The sequence below is a fragment of the Grus americana genome, chromosome 1, assembly GCF_028858705.1.
Source record: "Grus americana isolate bGruAme1 chromosome 1, bGruAme1.mat, whole genome shotgun sequence".
NCBI lineage: Eukaryota > Metazoa > Chordata > Aves > Gruiformes > Gruidae > Grus > Grus americana.
In genome coordinates this window covers 117,250,839-117,269,467 of record NC_072852.1, presented here as the reverse complement: position 1 = coordinate 117,269,467, position 18,629 = coordinate 117,250,839, and the positions used below count along the sequence as shown (strand labels likewise).

At 38.0% G+C, this 18,629-nt stretch overlaps 1 protein-coding gene across 8 annotated transcripts in view; it reads right to left on the bottom strand.

Moving 5' to 3' along the window:
• Positions 1 to 18,629, bottom strand: part of ITSN1 (intersectin 1) — a 142,253-nt gene that overhangs the window by 80,599 nt on the left and 43,025 nt on the right. For 6 of the 8 annotated variants that reach the window (XM_054813507.1, XM_054813498.1, XM_054813522.1 and 3 more), the window contains 8 exons: positions 13,493 to 13,653; positions 11,822 to 12,001; positions 11,100 to 11,193; positions 8,281 to 8,381; positions 7,586 to 7,649; positions 5,271 to 5,408; positions 4,210 to 4,325; positions 239 to 501 (listed from right to left, as the gene is read on the bottom strand). In XM_054813507.1, coding sequence (XP_054669482.1) covers positions 239 to 501; positions 4,210 to 4,325; positions 5,271 to 5,408; positions 7,586 to 7,649; positions 8,281 to 8,381; positions 11,100 to 11,193; positions 11,822 to 12,001; positions 13,493 to 13,653 — 1,117 coding nt within the window. The remainder of the gene's footprint in view (positions 1 to 238; positions 502 to 4,209; positions 4,326 to 5,270; positions 5,409 to 7,585; positions 7,650 to 8,280; positions 8,382 to 11,099; positions 11,194 to 11,821; positions 12,002 to 13,492; positions 13,654 to 18,629) is intronic. The other 2 variants (XM_054813539.1, XM_054813531.1) reach the window with 1 other exon arrangement.

Genomic DNA, 18,629 nt, shown 5'->3' with positions numbered 1-18,629 from the left:
AGGTTAGGAGCACGTTGTCCTAGTTCTAAATGTCTCATCCATTCATTTCACATGAAAAATAAAGAAAGAGATAGTCAACTCTTTTCCTTACTTTCAAAAACCCAGAAATTTAAGTTCATTCTTTAAATGTTTGCTTACTAAAAATGACAGCAAAATACTTAGTGTAAATATTACATTTTGTTCTAATCAAACACAGCTGCCAGTAACATAACCACCTCCCTTTAATCCAGTTGGTTACCTCTCTTCTCTCTATTTCTTTCCTCCTTTCCTCTTCTCTCTGCCGTTCCAATTCCCGTTGTTTTTCCAACTGTTTCTCTAGCTCCAGTTGTCTTTTACGTTCTTGCTCCTGCCGCTCACGTTCTTTCCTTTCCTGTTCTGCCCGTTCCAGCTGTGCTAGACGCTCTTGTTCTTTGCGTTGCTGTTCCAGGAGAGCCTGCCTCCGTTTTTCAAGTTCTAGATTGCCACGTTCAAAGTTCTCCCGTTTTTTATCTTCAAATGTAACTTGAATGTGTGGAAACATGGGGCAAAGGAGAATTAAACTCTGCTACTGAGTTAAAAAAAATACATCTATATATGCTGAATCAAAGTGAAACAACCTTCCAACTGTACTAGATGCAGCTCTCAACTAGCTGTACAGGTAATTCTAGGTTATATCATTAGCATATGTATTGTAGATCTCCTTAAACCCACATCCTCAGGAAATCAAGGTGTGAATTTTGGTTCCCATTCCTCAGGCTTCTAGGTTTTTCCACAAAGCCCAAACAAGTGGGTATAGTTTAAACAAACCATTCACCTACTAATCTTCTACGAGGACACAGGATCTGCAGTTCCTCTATACATTTGACAATAGTAGCAGTAGAAGAATGAACACTTCAATTACTACAAGGCAGAGAATTCAGCTGATGATATTATCAAAAAGCCATTATGCAAATGACCAGAATGTATTTAAACTTGATATTCTCATAGGATTACTCATTACTGTCAGGAAAAGGAATGATTTGCTTAAGTACTTGAGCAGCTGAAGTCACGAAGACTGGATTCCTGCAGATTCCCATCCTCATCACTGTCCTAAAAAAATGACCTCAGTTCCAGCACAGGTTCCCTGACATTCTTCTGCACTATCAGGGATTGTCCATCCCCTGTTCCACATTCCACGGCCCCTCCCTCACAGTTCCTCCAAATTATTCTTTCCACTTCACCTTCTGTTTCTTTGCATACCCTGTATGTCCCATTCCCATACCCCATTATTCTACATTTCTCTCCCTGAATGCCCAGCACATACATTTTGGCATGCAAGTCAAGAGATAGCACATATTTACTTCAAAGTGTGCACACACTAATTATTTGACACATTGGCCCGACATCTGCTGACCCAGTTGAATTCTTGTCTTTTTCTAAGTTTGGGCCCCTTTCCTATTGCCAATCACCAATTTTCATAAAACTTGAAAAAAATGATGACATCTGTCAAATTTATGTAAAATTAGCCACCGGGTTCAAAGAATATTAAGATACAGACTGATAGACAGAGAATGTGATTATAACCCCCACTGATTTAGGAAACCAAGCAAAAAGGTGGCGGAGTGGGGAAGAGAGAGAAAAAAACCCAAACACATTTATGTCAAGGAAGTCAGTTAAAAGGAATAGGTAGACGGGCAAAACATTTGCAAGTAGCATGGACATTAAGATACCACGTTCAAGGCTCAGAAAACACATACCACTAAGAAGAGACACCAGGTTCTAAGATGGCCGCCCAAAAAGCTAGTATGGTTACTCTGCATAATCAAGGTAGCTACCAGAGATAACAAAACAAAGTATAGCCAAAGTATGAAAATAGAAGAGAACAACTTCTAGCAAATTAAATAAGTAGCTATTGGCTTGTGTTACTATGCTTAAGGGAAAGCTTCTAAAAGGTTATAAAAGCCAACAACAAACTCTTTCAAGTGTCTCAAAAGAAAAAAAAACAACACACCTAGCCAGATTTAGCAAAGCCAATAAAGAAGCAAGACAACATTCACTATTATAAGTGATCTTTAAAATGGATAATCTATACATCAAATACAGTAAAAGGCTTATACACTCTAGTCCCTCTTCAACTGAAAACAGAAACGGCTTTAAAACAAAAATAAAACCAAAAAATGAAAAGTAACAGGTTGCCAAACCCAGACAATGCTAATCCATAGCTCAAATAGAAAATTGATGAATTACTAGCTGCGCTGTGCAATCCATCCTTTAATCAACATCAGTGCTGTAAGACTAGAAGATGAGAAGTGCAACACCAGCCTTTAAGAAAAGACAGTATAATGATCCTGAAAGCTACAGACATGTACATGGGGAATAAAAATAATCCTAACTAAAACCACACACAGTTATGAGTTCTAAAATGGTTGATAGATCTGTGGAAGGATGTTGGCATTACTGCGGAAAGTCTTCTAAAACATCAACTCAGATCTAAGCTGTGATCAAAGAGGCAATGCAGTGTTAGGAATCAATTAAAAAATTGAAAACTAATTTAGAACAAAAGAGAAAAGCATTATTATGGCACTGTATAAATCTGTCATGTTGCTACATCTTCAACTGTGTGACATTCTGGTCATCTTAGAATAAAATAGAGCACAAGTAGGTAAAGTACAAAGAAGAGTGAGGGGATGATCAGAAGTTTCCTAACATTTAGCATCTAGGAGGCTTTCTACCCTTTCCCCCTGTGTTGGGTTTGCGTGGCAGGGTTTTGGTAGCAGGGGGGCTATCGGGGTGGCTTCTGTGAGAAGCTGCTAGAAGCTCCCCCTGTGTCTGACAGAGCCAATGCCAGCCAGCTCTAAGACGGACCCACCGCTGGCCAAGGCCAAGCCAATCAGCGCCTCTGTGATAACATATTTAAGAAGAAGAAAAACACTTAGAGAGAGCGCTTTTGCAGCCGGAGAGAGGAGTGAGAAGATGTAAGAAACTCTGCAGACACCAAGGTCAGTGCAGAAGGAGGGGCAGGAGGTGCTCCAGGCGCCGGAGCAGAGATCCCCCTGCAGCCCGTGGTGAAGACCATGGTGAAGCAGGCTGTCCCCTGCAGCCCATGGAGGAAGGATGAGGGGGTGTAGCGATTCCACCTGCAGCCCGTGGAGGACCCCACGCCGGAGCAGGTGGAGGCACCCGAAGGAGGCTGCGGCCCGTGGGAAGCCCACGCTGGAGCAAGTTCCTGGCCGGACCGGTGGACCCGTGAAGAGGGGAGCCCACGCCAGGGCAGGTTTGCTGGCAGGACTTGTGACCCTGTGGGGGACCCACGCTGGAGCAGTTTGCTCCTGAAGGTCTGCACCCCGTGAGAGGGACTCCATGCTGGAGCAGGGGAACGATGAGAGGAGTCCTCCCCCTGAGGATGAAGAAGCGGCAGAAACAACGTGAGATGAACTGACCGTAACCCCCATTCCCCGTCCCCCTGTGCCGCTGAGGGGGTGGAAGGTTGAAGCCAGGAGTGAAGTTGAGCCCGGGAAGATGGGAGGGGTGGGGGGAAGTGTTTTAAGAGTTGATTTTATTTTCTCATTCCTCTACTCTGTTTTGCCTAGTAATAAATTAGATGAATTCCCTCTCTAAGTTTGGTCTGTTTTGCTCGTGACGATAATTAGTGAGTGATCTCTCCCTGTCCTTATCTCGACCTACAAGCATTTCGTTATGCCTTTTCTCCCCTGTTTAGTGAATAAGGGGAGTGAGAGAGCGGCTCTGGTGGGCACCTGGCCTCCAGCCGGGGTCAACCCACTACACCCCCCCTCTTTCTTTTTTGTTTTTTAATTTTATTTTCCCCAAAGCAGAGCTGCTAAAGCTTGTATAAAAAAACCATATTGTTACACAGACTGCAATGAAACAGGCCTACAGGCCTCCCTATGTATATTGTGATCTTTTAAAGAGTACAAGTCAAAATTACACTCCACCTACATCAGAAGAGGGAGGTAGTAAAAAGTTTTCTTTGCAGAAGCCACAAAGTGCTGCCTCTGTTGAAAGTGCATAAGCAGCCTGAATGTTGTTCATAACTTCATTATCACTAACACAAAGGATCATGCAACAGTCAGGAATTAGCTGGACCAAGCAATGCCTTGGTTATGTCTCTGACATGTCAGAAACTGATGTGGAAAGAAAACATTTCTTACTAAGCTTTTGTAACTCCACAGCATATAATCTGACACCTGTCTGATAACAGCACACAATACATCTCTATTTTTGCTTGCTCACCTGGTAATTTCTTTTCCAGTTGCTGCTGTTCTTCTTCTAATGCTGGTTCTTCTGGTAACCTTTGGTCTACAGATACTGAACTTACAGCAGATATGCCACTACCAGAGCGTACTCTTCTGTCAATAAAATGATAATTCCAAGTTGCTTAAAAGTACCTATGTCTGCCAAATTTATTTATGTTTTAATGATGAAATAATAAATTAAATGCAATGATGTAATGTTTAATGATATTTAATGTTCCCTCAGTGTTGCCCCGATGATTTTAGTCAGCCATTGCCATTAATGTAACAGTATCCTCCAGGGTCCCAACAACACACACTGGTGACCTGAGAAACCTAGTTCAAAGTTCACAGCGCCATGCAACTTACAGATCTGTTCGACCCTGTCCCCAAGATCTCTTACTTGTGACCAGTCTGAAGCTGGGGAAATGCTGACTTAAACTACAGCAAAAGTTGCAATGGCAGAGGAAGAGCTCACTATAGTCAAGCTAAAAAGAAGACCCCCCCACATGGAATAAAAAAAAAAATTGTAATCAGGAGGGTACTTAAAGAACATGAAGTTATGGTTGTATGCAAACACTCCTCTCCATTGCTGTTACTGTCTTTCCACCCATTTCTCCACCAAAAAAAAGGTGAAATAGAGAAATAGAAGTAATGACTCACCACTACTATTCACAGATACAACTGTATCAAAAGATGTCTGAATTTGCTACAGTGTAAATTCATAGCATGTTTTGAATCCCATTTGGTCTACAGAAGTACGAGCTTGAACTTTAAATTTATATGGCCAGACTGAGTAAGTTTTAGAAGGTATGCTAGCATAAGACATTTGACCAGAACTGTATTCTTACAAGGAATTCTTGTTACTTCCAGCATCCAGTACTTGTAATAAAACCAAAAAGCTAGACAAGCATTTCCCAATGAGAAGGCACTCTGTGCCATAGATGCAGTACAAAAAGGAAAGGGGTCACATTTCAATCTCTTGTATTTTACACTCAGAGGACAGCTTTCCCAAATGAAATAAAAATTTAAGAGTGAGATTTCAGAATTATAATTAGTTACCTAAACGAAGGTGGAATATACTCTGGAGGCAGTACAGGTGGCAGTGGCTGACCAGACATAGCTACATCAATTAAGTGCATAGCCAGAATAAACTCTTCGGCTGTAAGTTTTCCATCTTGATCGATATCGGAAAGATTCCTTTTTAAAGGAAAAGTATAAAGTAAGTAAATTCTGAAATATTAAAAATCACTGTCAAAAAGCATAGTTTTAACATATTCAATTCCAAATGAATTCAATTTTTCACTATTTTTTTCACACTACTGTGTTTCTTCCAAACAAATAAAAAGCAAAACCCAAATGCTTCACTATTTCTCAAGTTTCTCACGCATGTCTGCCTTGAAACTATCCATGTAGCCATGGCTTCTACTTCACTCACTCTTTGAGTGCTGCCTGTACCACATGCTATGTAAGTAACGTTAATCAGTGGAGTTTTCTTGAACACCTTGTGAACATCCACTACACGGTATCGTTTAGAGAAGAATCAGCTGTTTGGCAGAACTGTTTGGTTGGGTCTCCTTCCCTGGAGGCTCCTATCTCATACTCCAGAGCACGTATTTGCATTAAAATCAAAGGCATTAACATTCTAGTCTTGATAAGCAAAAACATTTTACCATTATGCACATATTAAAAATTATGGAGTAACGTCTCTGGATGGCCTAAAACCAGTGCTCCAACAGATGCACAAAATGTTTTTACTTACATTAAGGTGGCATTAGACAAAATTTAACAGCCTAAACATCAGCTTTGTTTCTCTAGCATGTTGCACTCTAATCATGCAGTAGTCTCCCATGAAAAATTTGTGAAAATCAAAGGTAAGCAATTGATACATTTTTTTGATGTCTCAAGGTACAGGACTTTGTTTATGGGATTTAAATTTGGAAGACAATTATAGCCCCATTTGATCTATGCTTGTATTCTTGAACTCCTCAGCTGGAGCACAAGAACAAGCCAGTAGAATGTAAATCTAGCACAGAAGGATGTAATTGATCCGCTATCCTAACAGTCTGGGTCCACTTCTTTGTTACGGAAATACCAAAACAGCTGCTACAGAATAGCTGACACCCTGCACATCAGTACTTCGCTTCGTGTGTCCATGAGTCAGTGAATCCACCCCCAATACAGACTGACAAATCTTGCCCCAGAGAACAGCAATAGCAGTTCCACTGCCTGTCAGTCAGGATCAGGAAAGGGACCAACACTTAGGACAACAAAAGCTGTAAAATCCGTTCCTTATCTCAATAGACTTGGCAGTTCTGAATGTCAAAAATTAAAAGAGTTTAGAACTGGAGTATGCTGGTGTCATTCCCCTGCCCACACAACCTACTTAAGTGCTGGCAACAAGCAGAGTATTTTTTTGGCTAATCATCTGCTTGATAACTGGGTTGATTTTTTTTTTCTCCTTATAGTAGCTTTGTTACAAAAGAGGGAGTGCTTTTTAAGATATTAAAAAAACATCACTACTTAGCAAAGAAAGCAAGTGCCATTGAACCGCCATGTTAGAGTGACAACACAGCTGACATCCTCACGCAGAAGTCAGATGGGTTAGTGAGTTGACAATGGTATTCAAGCAGAGACTTATAAAGTACAGAGGTTAATTAAAAATAAGTTGTAGAGGAAATTAAAAATATATAGAAGCAGCATGAGGGCCATTTAAGTTACCAAAGATAACCATAAATCAACAATAACCAAGTACTACACAAGTAACAAAGTAGAAACTTTACACAGTACATAGGAAAGCACGACCTTCCCAAGTATGAGGGAGGAGAGAGGCTAATCCATGTGACAATAAGAACACAAACTTCAGCAAACAAGAAGTTGAAAGGAGAAAGAGAAGCCAAGACAAATCCTTTTAAAATCCATTCTTTTAAACATATGTAACTTCAGCCCCTTGGAAATAAGCCCTTAGAAACTCGCATAAAAAGCAGACAAGCCCCAAAGAAAGCATGGTTTTGGATTAAGCTTTGTTTTGTACTACCTGTGCAAATGTGTAAGTTTCACTGGTGCTGTATCACATCTGGCCAGCAACGTGGAAGACAAAGGAGGCTGAACATTTGATCTGCCTTAAGCCCCCATAACTGAAACCCAACTTATGAGACATCTAAGTGCAGAGTTTAAAAGATGCTCTTTTTTACTTTTGTGAAGTAATATTAATATAAGCATAGAAGTGCAGGGGTTTTTTTATAAAGTTATACATTAAAAAAAGCAACATATAGTGATTTATCAGTAGAGGGAGATTGAAAAGGGAGAAAAACCCCACAGTATAGAGGTTTAAATACAGTTTCCGGTTTGGTAGAAATTGATAGATATACTTTTACCATATTGTAGCCAGCTGAGCCTGGGGTAAACTTGACTGCATAAGAATAGTTCTTGCTTGTGGACCTAGCAAAGTGAAACAAGGATTAACAAATGAATAAGCAACCTTCCCTTTTTCTTGCATTACCAAGTAGCTACTGCTCAAGCAGAGCTTACCTCTGAATAGCTAACACTGAAGAGATTAGCACAAACAGTCTATACATACTGCTATCCCTAGGCCCCCTCCCTCTGGCCTCAAAAGGAAAATACTTAAAAAAAAATAAATACATAACCCTTCCCTTCTCCACAACATTCACTCAGATTTTAAGAAAAAAAAAAAAAGTAAAACTAAGCCAGTGTGCCATTCTAGTTTCTTTCTGAAACTGAATAGGTACCCTTATTGGTGGATGAACTGAACACTGTAAATGACCGCACAAGTTTCCACATAGTCCACATAGTACGCTTCCTAAGAATCATTTCCCAGTGTCAACATACTTTGCAGAAAATAAAGAAAAGAAGGTGATAAAATGATCCCAGCAACAATAAATATTTACTCCTAAACAAGATCATTAAACAGTTGGGAGATTTGAACAGAAAAAATTGATGGTGACAACAGAGAGAGATGACAGTCTCTTACTATCTGAATAGCATTCTAAATACTATTATAGTTGGCCTTCTACAGTCTGAAAAAAGGAGACAACAAAAATCGTTTCGATACCTGTTAAGTGTCCGCTCATTGTTTTATCATGGCTATTGAACAGCTGTCGGTACTTCAGTCTTGATGACTGAGGTACAGCCCACTCTGCCACAGGAGGCACACTAGAATTAGAAAAAGGAAAAGGGCAGGGGGGAATATAATTTTAAATTTAATCACATGAAGCTAGCAGGTACAACAGGATGAAATGCTGCACAGAGATCAAGTTTTATGCCTGAAATGGTTCTTTTCACAAAGATTCCCTTCTATTCCTAAAACCACAACAGCTTTGACTTCTTGTTTGAAAACGTTTATCATAATTCAGTGTCTTAGAAGATGTTTTTTGGCACAGTGAACGACAGGCCCAAGAGTTTTGTATTCTTCTTTACTAGCAGGGAATTAAGTAACTTAAACACTTTAAAGGAGCTAAAAGCTTTTACCTAAACATATAAAAAGAAATGCCTTACCCCAGTCAACAGAAGTAATATCTCATTTTACCCTATCTTTAACTGGTTGTCTTAGCCAAACAATGCATAAGCTGATTAAGGAAAACAAATGTAAAATATGCTGAAAAAATGCGAAAAAAGTGTGGAAAAGCTACACTCAAAAGCAATCAAAGTTTCTTGCAATGGAATAAAACTGACAAATGTAATATTCCCAGTTCTAATTCCTCCACATAGTCAGTTAAGTGCTGTTATTTGTAGCTATAATTTTTCCCATACCTGAAGGGAAATTTCAGTCTTCATACTGAAAAACAACAAGCACAGTTTTTCTGGTTTTAGGCGTATTCAAACTTTGTCCTTTTTTGTTAAGGTTAAAAAAAAAAAGCCAGATTAAATAAGCATTTGTAAGAGCATACCAAATTACAGTAAAAAAAAAACAAACCAAACAACCAAAACCACCAAATCCATTTTCCCTGGTCCACTAAGGAGACAGCATGGTAAGATGTTTCAAAGTTGATCTCAGAAGGATTATAAGGATAATCTACTAATTGACCTCATATCCTATTCTCACATGACAAGACCCAAACCAGCTAATACCTCTATTTCTATTTTCTATTTCCAAACTGTTGTGCTTTAATAATACTCTTTCATGAGAACAAAGCAAAAACAAGCCGCAATAATGAAAATAAGACTGAAACTTTAAAAAAAGAAAAAAGCTGATTATTTTAAGTTTTATCCATACGAATTCCTCCCTCACCAGTTTTGCTAGATTGGGACTTTCCACACATTAAGTCTACTTTTGTCTTACATATGTATGTACCTTGATCTGTGAAGTAAGGTTACTGTGCATTAAGTAATGAAACTCTCCTTCATGGATACTTAAACGGTAGTTTTGGGAAAAAAAAAAAAAGCTGGAGGACAAAACAGTTGACTCATGTATGCCAAACACCATGTATGCCAAAAGTTCACTACTGGTGACTCGGTAGAGTGATAAAAGCACTGCAAGTGGAATTTTGAATTTCACCCTTCTCAAAATTCAAAATAATTCTCAGCTAGGAAAAAAAAAAGCCAAACCAAAACAAAAAAACCCCAAACAACAAACTTCAACTTCACATTTCAATTTAATGGACTTAGCTCTTCTTCCTCCCTTTCCATAAACTCCACAAATCAATTACCTTGCTATCTGTTTTCTCCAATATAAAACTGGAAGACACATGCCAGTTCATCACTCAGCATTAGCAGCAGTTGTGAAGGAATATCCCTTGCAGCGCTGGCAGATGTTTCAGAGTTACTGAAGTAACTGCGATTGAGCTAAGGAAGCTCCAACCCCGGCCCAAGCAGATTCAGAGAACCATGCAATTTCACCTCAGAAAAGAAGTCATCGTATCTGAGGTTCAGGCCTCTGTTGGCAATAAAAGTGACCAGCAAGATTCAGATATAGTTAACCCCCAAACCGTGCTAGCACTCTTATGGAATACCTAGAAACCATTTCAGCTGACGTTCCCTGAACTTCATTCATCGTAAATACTAAAAGTTTTGTTATAGACAAAGTTGATAACTTCTTGTACCTCTATATCAGAGCATCGCTACTATGTTCCTGACAGTACTGGATTTCAAAGAGAGAGTTGTTTGTTTTGAAAGATTTTTTAATCCTAGTTGCCAATAATCAGTAGTGTCGCTTACCTAATAGCAGGGCGCAAGAAAAACCCGCAGAAGAAAAATGAAAATAAAAAAATATAATTAAATAATGTCCCAACCCTTTTGCTTCTTGCAAAAAAATCTGTAGTATAGACCTGTGAGAAAGTTTTGATTTATAAAGACTTTGGGAAATTACTATCTTAACTCCTCTAATGAAGTTTTATTTTGTTAGATATATTTCTTCAGACTATTGTAAAATACATTTTGCCTGAGCATACATTTTTCTAGGCCTTGAACTAATCTAAAAGCCTTTCAGGTGATTTTTCATGCAAACTTGAAGAATATATAAGAAGCAGTTATGTGAAGTGCATTTAAATATTAAATATTTTGCTTTTAAAAATAATCCTAGAGTTGCTAATTTTAAAGAATATTACTTGCTATGTTTTCACACTAGCAGGAGTGCCTGTGCATTATTACACAATGCAGATTATGTTTACAGCAGCAAATGCTTTTCTAAAAAATAAGTTTTCAAGAGTCTGAAAATGGTGTCAACACATACTGTAATAGTTAATTATTACATTTCAATGATTCACTACTCATGGAGCATTCCTTGTAAAACCACAGCATTCTATGAAATCCTGAAGTAGTATGTCAGCAGGAACTGATTTCTGCAAGTAAATATTATTTCAGAAAACAACTTTGCAAAACAGAAGTTTTTCTAACATGTGGCTACACACATACACTGATTCCATACCAACTTACCTAGCCACATCAAATGATTGTGCCTTTTGCAGTTTTGCATTTAGCTGTGATCCTGGACCAGATCTACTAAAGGAAGAACTCTTTGGCAATGTGGCTGTAAATAAGAGAACACATGTATTTATTAGTATTAGCATTTTAAACTGTAGAATTTCAATGACATTCATTTAGTTCCTAAGATCAAATACAAGCATTATGGTTCTTTTGATGGTATCCCTTCTAAAAATATTAAGATAACAGTGTCTAACAAAATAGGTGTAAAACACACAGGCACTTCTTTCATGTCTTTTCACTTTTGCAGTTTTATGCAAACACAGTTCATATCAAATTATATTGTGATCAGTGTTAGAAATCATATGTGTTCCAGTATTTTAAAGTAATCCCAACAAATAGCAGCACTTGAATAGTTATAAATAGATAGGAGAGGACATATTTTTAGTTTATTGGCAAGCTAGATTTATGACACTGCTATTATATAACAGGGTTAATATTCTGCTCAACACGACTGACTGTAACAGTATGGTATGTCCATATTTCTTCTTTTAACTTTTATACAAACTAAACAATTTGCTAACAATTACATTGGGCTAAACCAAAGTACAGCCCTTACTTTAAAGAATGGCTTTGGGTAAGTTAGAATGTCTACTGTTCTCTGGATCCAAAGAAAATGGCAAAATAGTTTGTTAATAGCAAGAGAGTAAACAGAGTCTCAGTATGTAGCATACCAGGATGAGCAAAAGCAGGCAGAGGCTGTATAACAGCAGGAGCTCCATTAGCCAGGGGAGGTACTGCTGCTGCAGGAACAGAAGATACTAATGGTGGAGACATTCCTACTACTGGAATAGATGCCATTGGCACTGGGGCAACAGTTGTAAGAGATGGCATGCTGGCAATGCCCCCAATACCTATGGGCAAGAAAAGGAGAAATTTTTCTGAATTTAGAGACTCCTAATACGATACAACAATTTAATTGCAGCCTGCAACCCAGTGGTAAATGCAGAATTAAAGAGCAAATTGAAATGGAAACTTCCACACAACCCTTTAAAGAACTCTTACAGTCTGCTGCACCATTAGCATGGCAGGGGAACATAAAACAATGCAGAGGGAACAACATACCACTTTATAACGTATGCATATAAGATCACACTGGATGCAACACTGACCAAAAAGGTCTATTAGCATTTGCTGAAGAAAAGAATTGTTTGCCTTGAACTAAATGAAGAGCAGCACTGTCAACTTCCAGTGAGTAATGAACCCAAAGCCTACATTTAGCCACAGCTGAAAAGAACAAGCTTCAGGATAACTGCTTGCAGCCTATTGTAAAGATGAAACAGTGCAAAGCTAATAGGGTAAAGCACAGTAATGAGGTATTTTAGGTGTAAGCACAGTTGCATGGATAAGAGGGAGGTTAAGGAGGTCCAGTCATGCCAATGGGAAGAATGAGGCTGTGTGCAAACAGCTGAGATCAAGTCTACACTGAATGAGAAAAAAGAAAAAACACAGATTTTGCTGGTTTTCTCGGGGGTTTGATTTTATTATGCCTTTTCTCACTGAAACTAGTATTTGTCCTGCTCGATTTCACTGATTTCTTACAGTCAAAAATAACACTGTAAAACTTGTGGAAGCGACAACTGATCAAGCAACAAAGTTGCATGCAACTCATCAAATGCGCTATTCCCTTTTCTTAAGGGCAGCAGTGATTCTCAGGTACCAACCAACTTCAGTCACAGCAACAACTGAAACTGAAATACAAAGAACCTCTCACTACAGAATATAGCAGAACATCAAGGTGTCAAATATGAGGTTCAGCTTCATTTTATTAGATTCCTCTCACTATCTCATTTTCCCTACTCTTTTCCTTGAAATGACGGTGACCTTGGCAGTACTAAACATGAGAACTGAGTCAGCAGCTGAACTAGCTAATACCAGAGCAGCACTGCTCATAAAATAAAAGCAAAGGGGTGCATTACTAGCATGTTTTGTAAAAAGTCAAGAAAAACATAGCTAATCTTGCCAAAGCTGGAGATCCCTTAATGAAAAATAGACACAAATAACAATAGTTTAAATAAAAACTCCATCACTTTGGAACGCACTAGCCCTGCTACCTGATGCATCATTTTGCCCCACAAAACGCTTTTGTTTGGAACACATGGGGAACAGTGTAAGACTGGAAGCAAACAGGACCTCAACTTCTGTTATTCAATATGGTTGGGTGCTAAAAGCTCATTGAGATTTTTTTTTGAAGCATGTGCATACATGTGGAAGCATTTGGTTTTGAGTCCACATACCTTTAGAAGTACTTTTTCCTAAAATTTTATTTTAGAAACTGCAAAGCAATCAAATTCAATGTAGGTTGCTATAATACAAGCTAACAAGAAGGAAAACAAAGAGCTTACCAAATCCTGGTGCATTAGGCAGAGCAATAGGTGGCTGCTTCATGACAGGAGGCAGTGCAGATGGGAGTTGATAACCTTGTAGTTTTAATTTGATAAGTTTCATAGCTATTGAAAACTCCAACTGATCCATCCTCCCATCATTGTTCATGTCAGCTAGAGCCCTACAAAATACACGATTTTCACAGTTAGATTTGTAAATTATGAACTTTGGGAACTGACATAGGAGCATGCACACACACATGCATGTCTATTCAAGACTAATTAATTTCCATTCAAAATAGTTATGCCAGGCTAAAAATGCCATGAAACAAGACGGTGTTTAAACTGACAGTTTCTTGATGTCTTTCTTGGAGCAATTAATAAATATTTTTAAAGTCACTTTTCAATGAGGAATTACAGTGAAGTATCTAGAGAAGAAGGATTAATTTAGTTCTACAAAAACTTTGCAAAATCACACAAATGAAACTATGGTACTACAAACAGTGCCACAGGGAATCAAATTATTTACTCTGCAAATCTGTACTTTAGCTACACTTAAAATAAAACGTTGTTTAAATCTGTGCACTTTACTAACACATCTGCAAGTGTACAAATGTGTTTTCAGTTAAACAATAGTACTTCAAGATAAAACACTGAGCCTAGACCTTGAATAAGCTTTCATGTAAAGTAGTCTGACTTAAACAGTCGTCTTTTTGTTTCTTCATTTGATGGTTAAGAAAAGCATGCTCAGCAGGGAACAGGGTTGGGAGGTTGGGGGTGGTGGTGGGAGAGAAGCAGGAAGAAGAATGTTAGTTCCTGCAATTGCAAACCAAAACCCAGAGTAAATGCATATTAATAATGCAATCAGTTGTAAACTTAGTTTTAAACATTATGCTTATTTTTTTTCATTCATGTGAAGAATTCAGTACACGTTTCAGTATTGGAATAATATATATGTTTAAGTTCATGCATACATTTGCACGTCACAGATATGACAACACAAAGGACCCAGGCAGTCTAGTTAAACTAGATTTTTATTTCTGATCAAATCCCTGTCAAGAAAAGCTTTCATGCAAGTATGTGAAAAGTTATCAAAGAAGTTATTTATAATTGACAGTTATTTATAATTGATACTTAAACAAGTAGACAGTCAGGTAAATGCAGTGGCAAGCATTCACAAAATGAAAATCATCCCACCCCAACCGAAAAAAAGCAACCCTAGGAAAACCCAATGAAGAGGCACATCCCAGCAGGGGTTGCCACAGGTCAACCATACATCTTAAAGAGTTTCCCCTGGTTTAGATCACCAGTGGCATTTCCCCAAAAAGGCTGACACTCCAACCCTGCCCAATATTTGTAAGACAGCATTTTCAGGGGTATAGCTGTCCTAAACCACCAGTTTTGATGTCAAGAGGCTAAATAACACTACTGAAAATGTGGCAGCAGTATTTAAAGAAGAAAGAGAAAGTCTGGTGAGGAAACTGTAGACTCTGAGGCTTACAGTTAAAAAGAAAAGTATGCATTGCACCACTCCCTGAAAGATGTTGAACTATTACATATATTTCATTGAAGAACAAGTTTTGGCTGTGAGAACTTCTACCAGTCGTTTCCTGAAGTTTCATATCACAGGGAAGCTTAATTTAGACATAAAATCTGCCTGCTCTTCAGTAACTCTTAAACCTTCCTCTAATTAACAAGTCTTTGGAAGCCTAAGTTTTGTCAAAACTGATTCTGGGACCCACACAGCATAATGTGATTTGGATTCAAGTTTCAGTCATGATCTCTTCATATGTGGTTCATTTGACAAATAAGCAGTTAAACTTCATATATGGTAGTCCAACCAGCAGAAAAGGGAAGGTCAACATGGCAAACCTAGATCAAAAGTAGTACAAATTTGGAATGGGTATATCCTCTGCCTTACAGAACACCACTGCTCTAGAGTCTCAGCTTCTGATCACTCTTCCACAACGACCAAGCCACATACTGGTACCTCCTGATGTATTGGTAGGCTATGTTAAAGTGGAAGATGTAATGTTTTTGTCTTCATGCAACTTGCAGAGACAAGTGGAAGAATACCAGTGAAGGCAGAGGAGCCTCTCTCCTATGAGTGTTAACCAACAGCAAGGATAGACAGCAATAGCTGTTGATGAAAAATGTGTATTTCAAAATGAGAGCTACAGTTACTTATAGAAAATAGTTAAAACACAAAGTATGTTTCTCACATTTTGTTACTGAGGTTATCCATCTTCTGTTAATTCTGAAGTGCAATGGCTTTCTCTGGATATAAAAATACTAAGAATTTATTAGCTTCCATCATATATTTCTGTCCAGTGGGGTGTACATACCACAAGCCACTATATGCAAACCTGTAAACAGACTGCATGTATGCAGTATGTAGTGCTTTTCCTTCTATACAATGAAATGGGTATAAACCTCAACAGGACATGTTTGCATCTCTCTGAAATTTTCTCTACATCAGAAATGTTTATGTGAATTTAAAATTCCTGTAAAAAGCCCAAATTAATTTTGAAGGAATTCACAGTTTAACTACGAAAATTAAAAATATTCACTCTATTTTTCAACAATAGCATGAAAGTGTCCCACAACATGCTGTAGAATTTTTGCTGCCCAAAATCATCACTTAGACTTACAAGGAACAGTATTACTCAGTACATTTTAATTTTCTTCTTCATACGTCTTTTACGTTTTACAACCAAAACAGTTCATATAATGTCTATTAGCCACCAGCTGTTTTATGTTTATTAAAAAAACCCCTTTTTTTATGTTTCCAAACAGTGATGTTAGATTTCTAAAAATCTCACTTAGGACAAATCCATCCTGCAAGTCTTGCAAACCCAAAACATTCAAGAGGCAAAAGGTATTTGGAGTATTAGAACGTCAGAAACTTAATGGCTAAATGTATTTTCTGAAGTGCTCCCTTTTGTGGGTTTTGCACTAGAAAGTAAACCAGCATACAGTGAATGAATACCAAGGGTAAGAAAGCCTCATTGGAAAATTACAGAGTATTAAGGATAATGGAAACCAGGAGTGGATAATTAGCTTCATTTTAATTGATGCTTACAAGCAGACACCACACCTTTTTGAAGGCAACTAAAGAAAATTCAAAAATGGAATGTGTGGGGTTTTTAACAAAAGCTTGGTTCAACACTTGATTAGTCATCCTTCTGTCAGATAGCCAGCGGAAACAGGCAGTGAAAACTAGGCTTATATAGCTAGCGAACTGAGGATGTGCATAGGAACAAAGCTAGAGAAATTGATCAGGATAACACTATTCTAGCAGATTTTTGACTGCACTCCAAGCAGTCAGTGGTCTTCCCAAAGACGACTAGTTCCTCAACATACGGAGAAGTCAGTCAGCTCCGTAGTGACCAAGTGGCACCAACAGCTCAAACGGTCACAATGTTCTTTACATCTTTGCATTTAATGAAAGTAAGTACACCAGTTGTATTTTAAATAGTCTTATTTGTTCAACCTAAGTGGCTTCTACACCTGCAAATACTTTGATTTATAAAATCTAAGCCTTTCTGTTACTAAAGCACAGGCAGAGTCCTTCAACATGTCACATGCAGTAAGAGTAAGTATCACACTGTAGGTGACCTTGATTCTCCAGACACTATTTACAGTGTACTGCTAGAACACATTAAGTTTTTGCATTCTACATGAGAAAATATTAATTGTCCAGTAATAAGAAACTTTGATTTGCACCAGTCTCATTGCTTTAATTGAGCTCCTATTCACATAATTGTCAGTAGCTTTTAATTTAACATCTGACCTTCTGTTCCTCATTTACTCTATGTCAATAGCTTTGTTATTTAAATTAACAGCACAAATTTCAGTGAGAAAAAAATATGCACACACTACAGAATTTATACACATATTTACAGCATGCTAACAAAAATCACCTTTTGTCTGACAAAATTTCCATTTCTAATTGCTGAACCTAGTGTCATGCTGTTAGATTACAGTGCTATTTTGGAATAAACATCACCTTAAATACAGTGAGTGGCTGACAGTAAACACTACTTAATTTCACTGTTCTGCTTCTAATGAAATTTGGAAGAATGTAGTGGCCTTAAATTTGTTTCACTTAAGGTCTGGCCGGAACCACTGCAGAGCAGTAAATGGATTAAACATTGAATAAATATTTATCATATTTTATGGAACAGGGCTGTGTTTCTAACAAGGGGTTTCTAATGAGAATAGCTGCAGTGGGCTTCATCACTATGCTAGGTTTCAGGTGCTGACAAAATTCTTCTCCTACAAGTCTTTTCCTCCTCCTTTCTCTCCTCTTTTCTGCAGAATGTAAATCCAACTTGACTATTTTTGCATTTATGAGGTGCTGAAACCTGTGTGCAGGTTTTTTCCATCAAACATGCTTACGATTAGCCTACAAAACATCTATCTCCATGAAAATAGCAGAGAGCGTTAAAACAAGGAAACCTTGCAGTTCAAATGATCTGGATTTATTTAGCTTTACATTCCCATATGAGATTATACAATCCCATACTGCATTATAAAACTCAGCCATAATGGGAGAAATTAAATCTTTAGCATCAGCCACTTAATGCATGTATAGTAAGAGTTACAACTCACAGAATTGCCACCCATAATCTTTCAGTACCACACTTGGACACAAATTTAAGAATGAGGCGAATGAGTGCAGCGTATGCCAGAAATAGGTAAGTCAACCCATGGCTTTAGTCTGTCCTGAAAAAATAAGTATCTCTAAATGCATGAAAAACAGATGGCACTGATTATTTAAAGTTTTCATTTAATACCAGAGAGACAGGCTACACAGAAGATGTTTTTTGAGGCCATCATTCATAAGGGCTTTAAAAGAAAGCCAGATTATTGCCTACTTAAAAACAGTTATCTTCTGAGCCATTGCAGTCTCAATTCAAAGCCTACTTAGAGGCTTCCTTATAGATTACCAGCTTGGCAGACTCCAAAGCTTGTAAAGGGCAGAACAGTAAAGAAGTTGTCATGACAGACCATAACAACTCCACTATTTTGCTCCACTGAGGTCCCAAAGACTTCTCTTTTCTTAAATGAATGATGAGTAGAAGGGACGCAGGAGTTGCCAATGCTAAAAACCACAGAGCTTCTACTTTTAAGAAACATGAATTCTGGAGAAGCT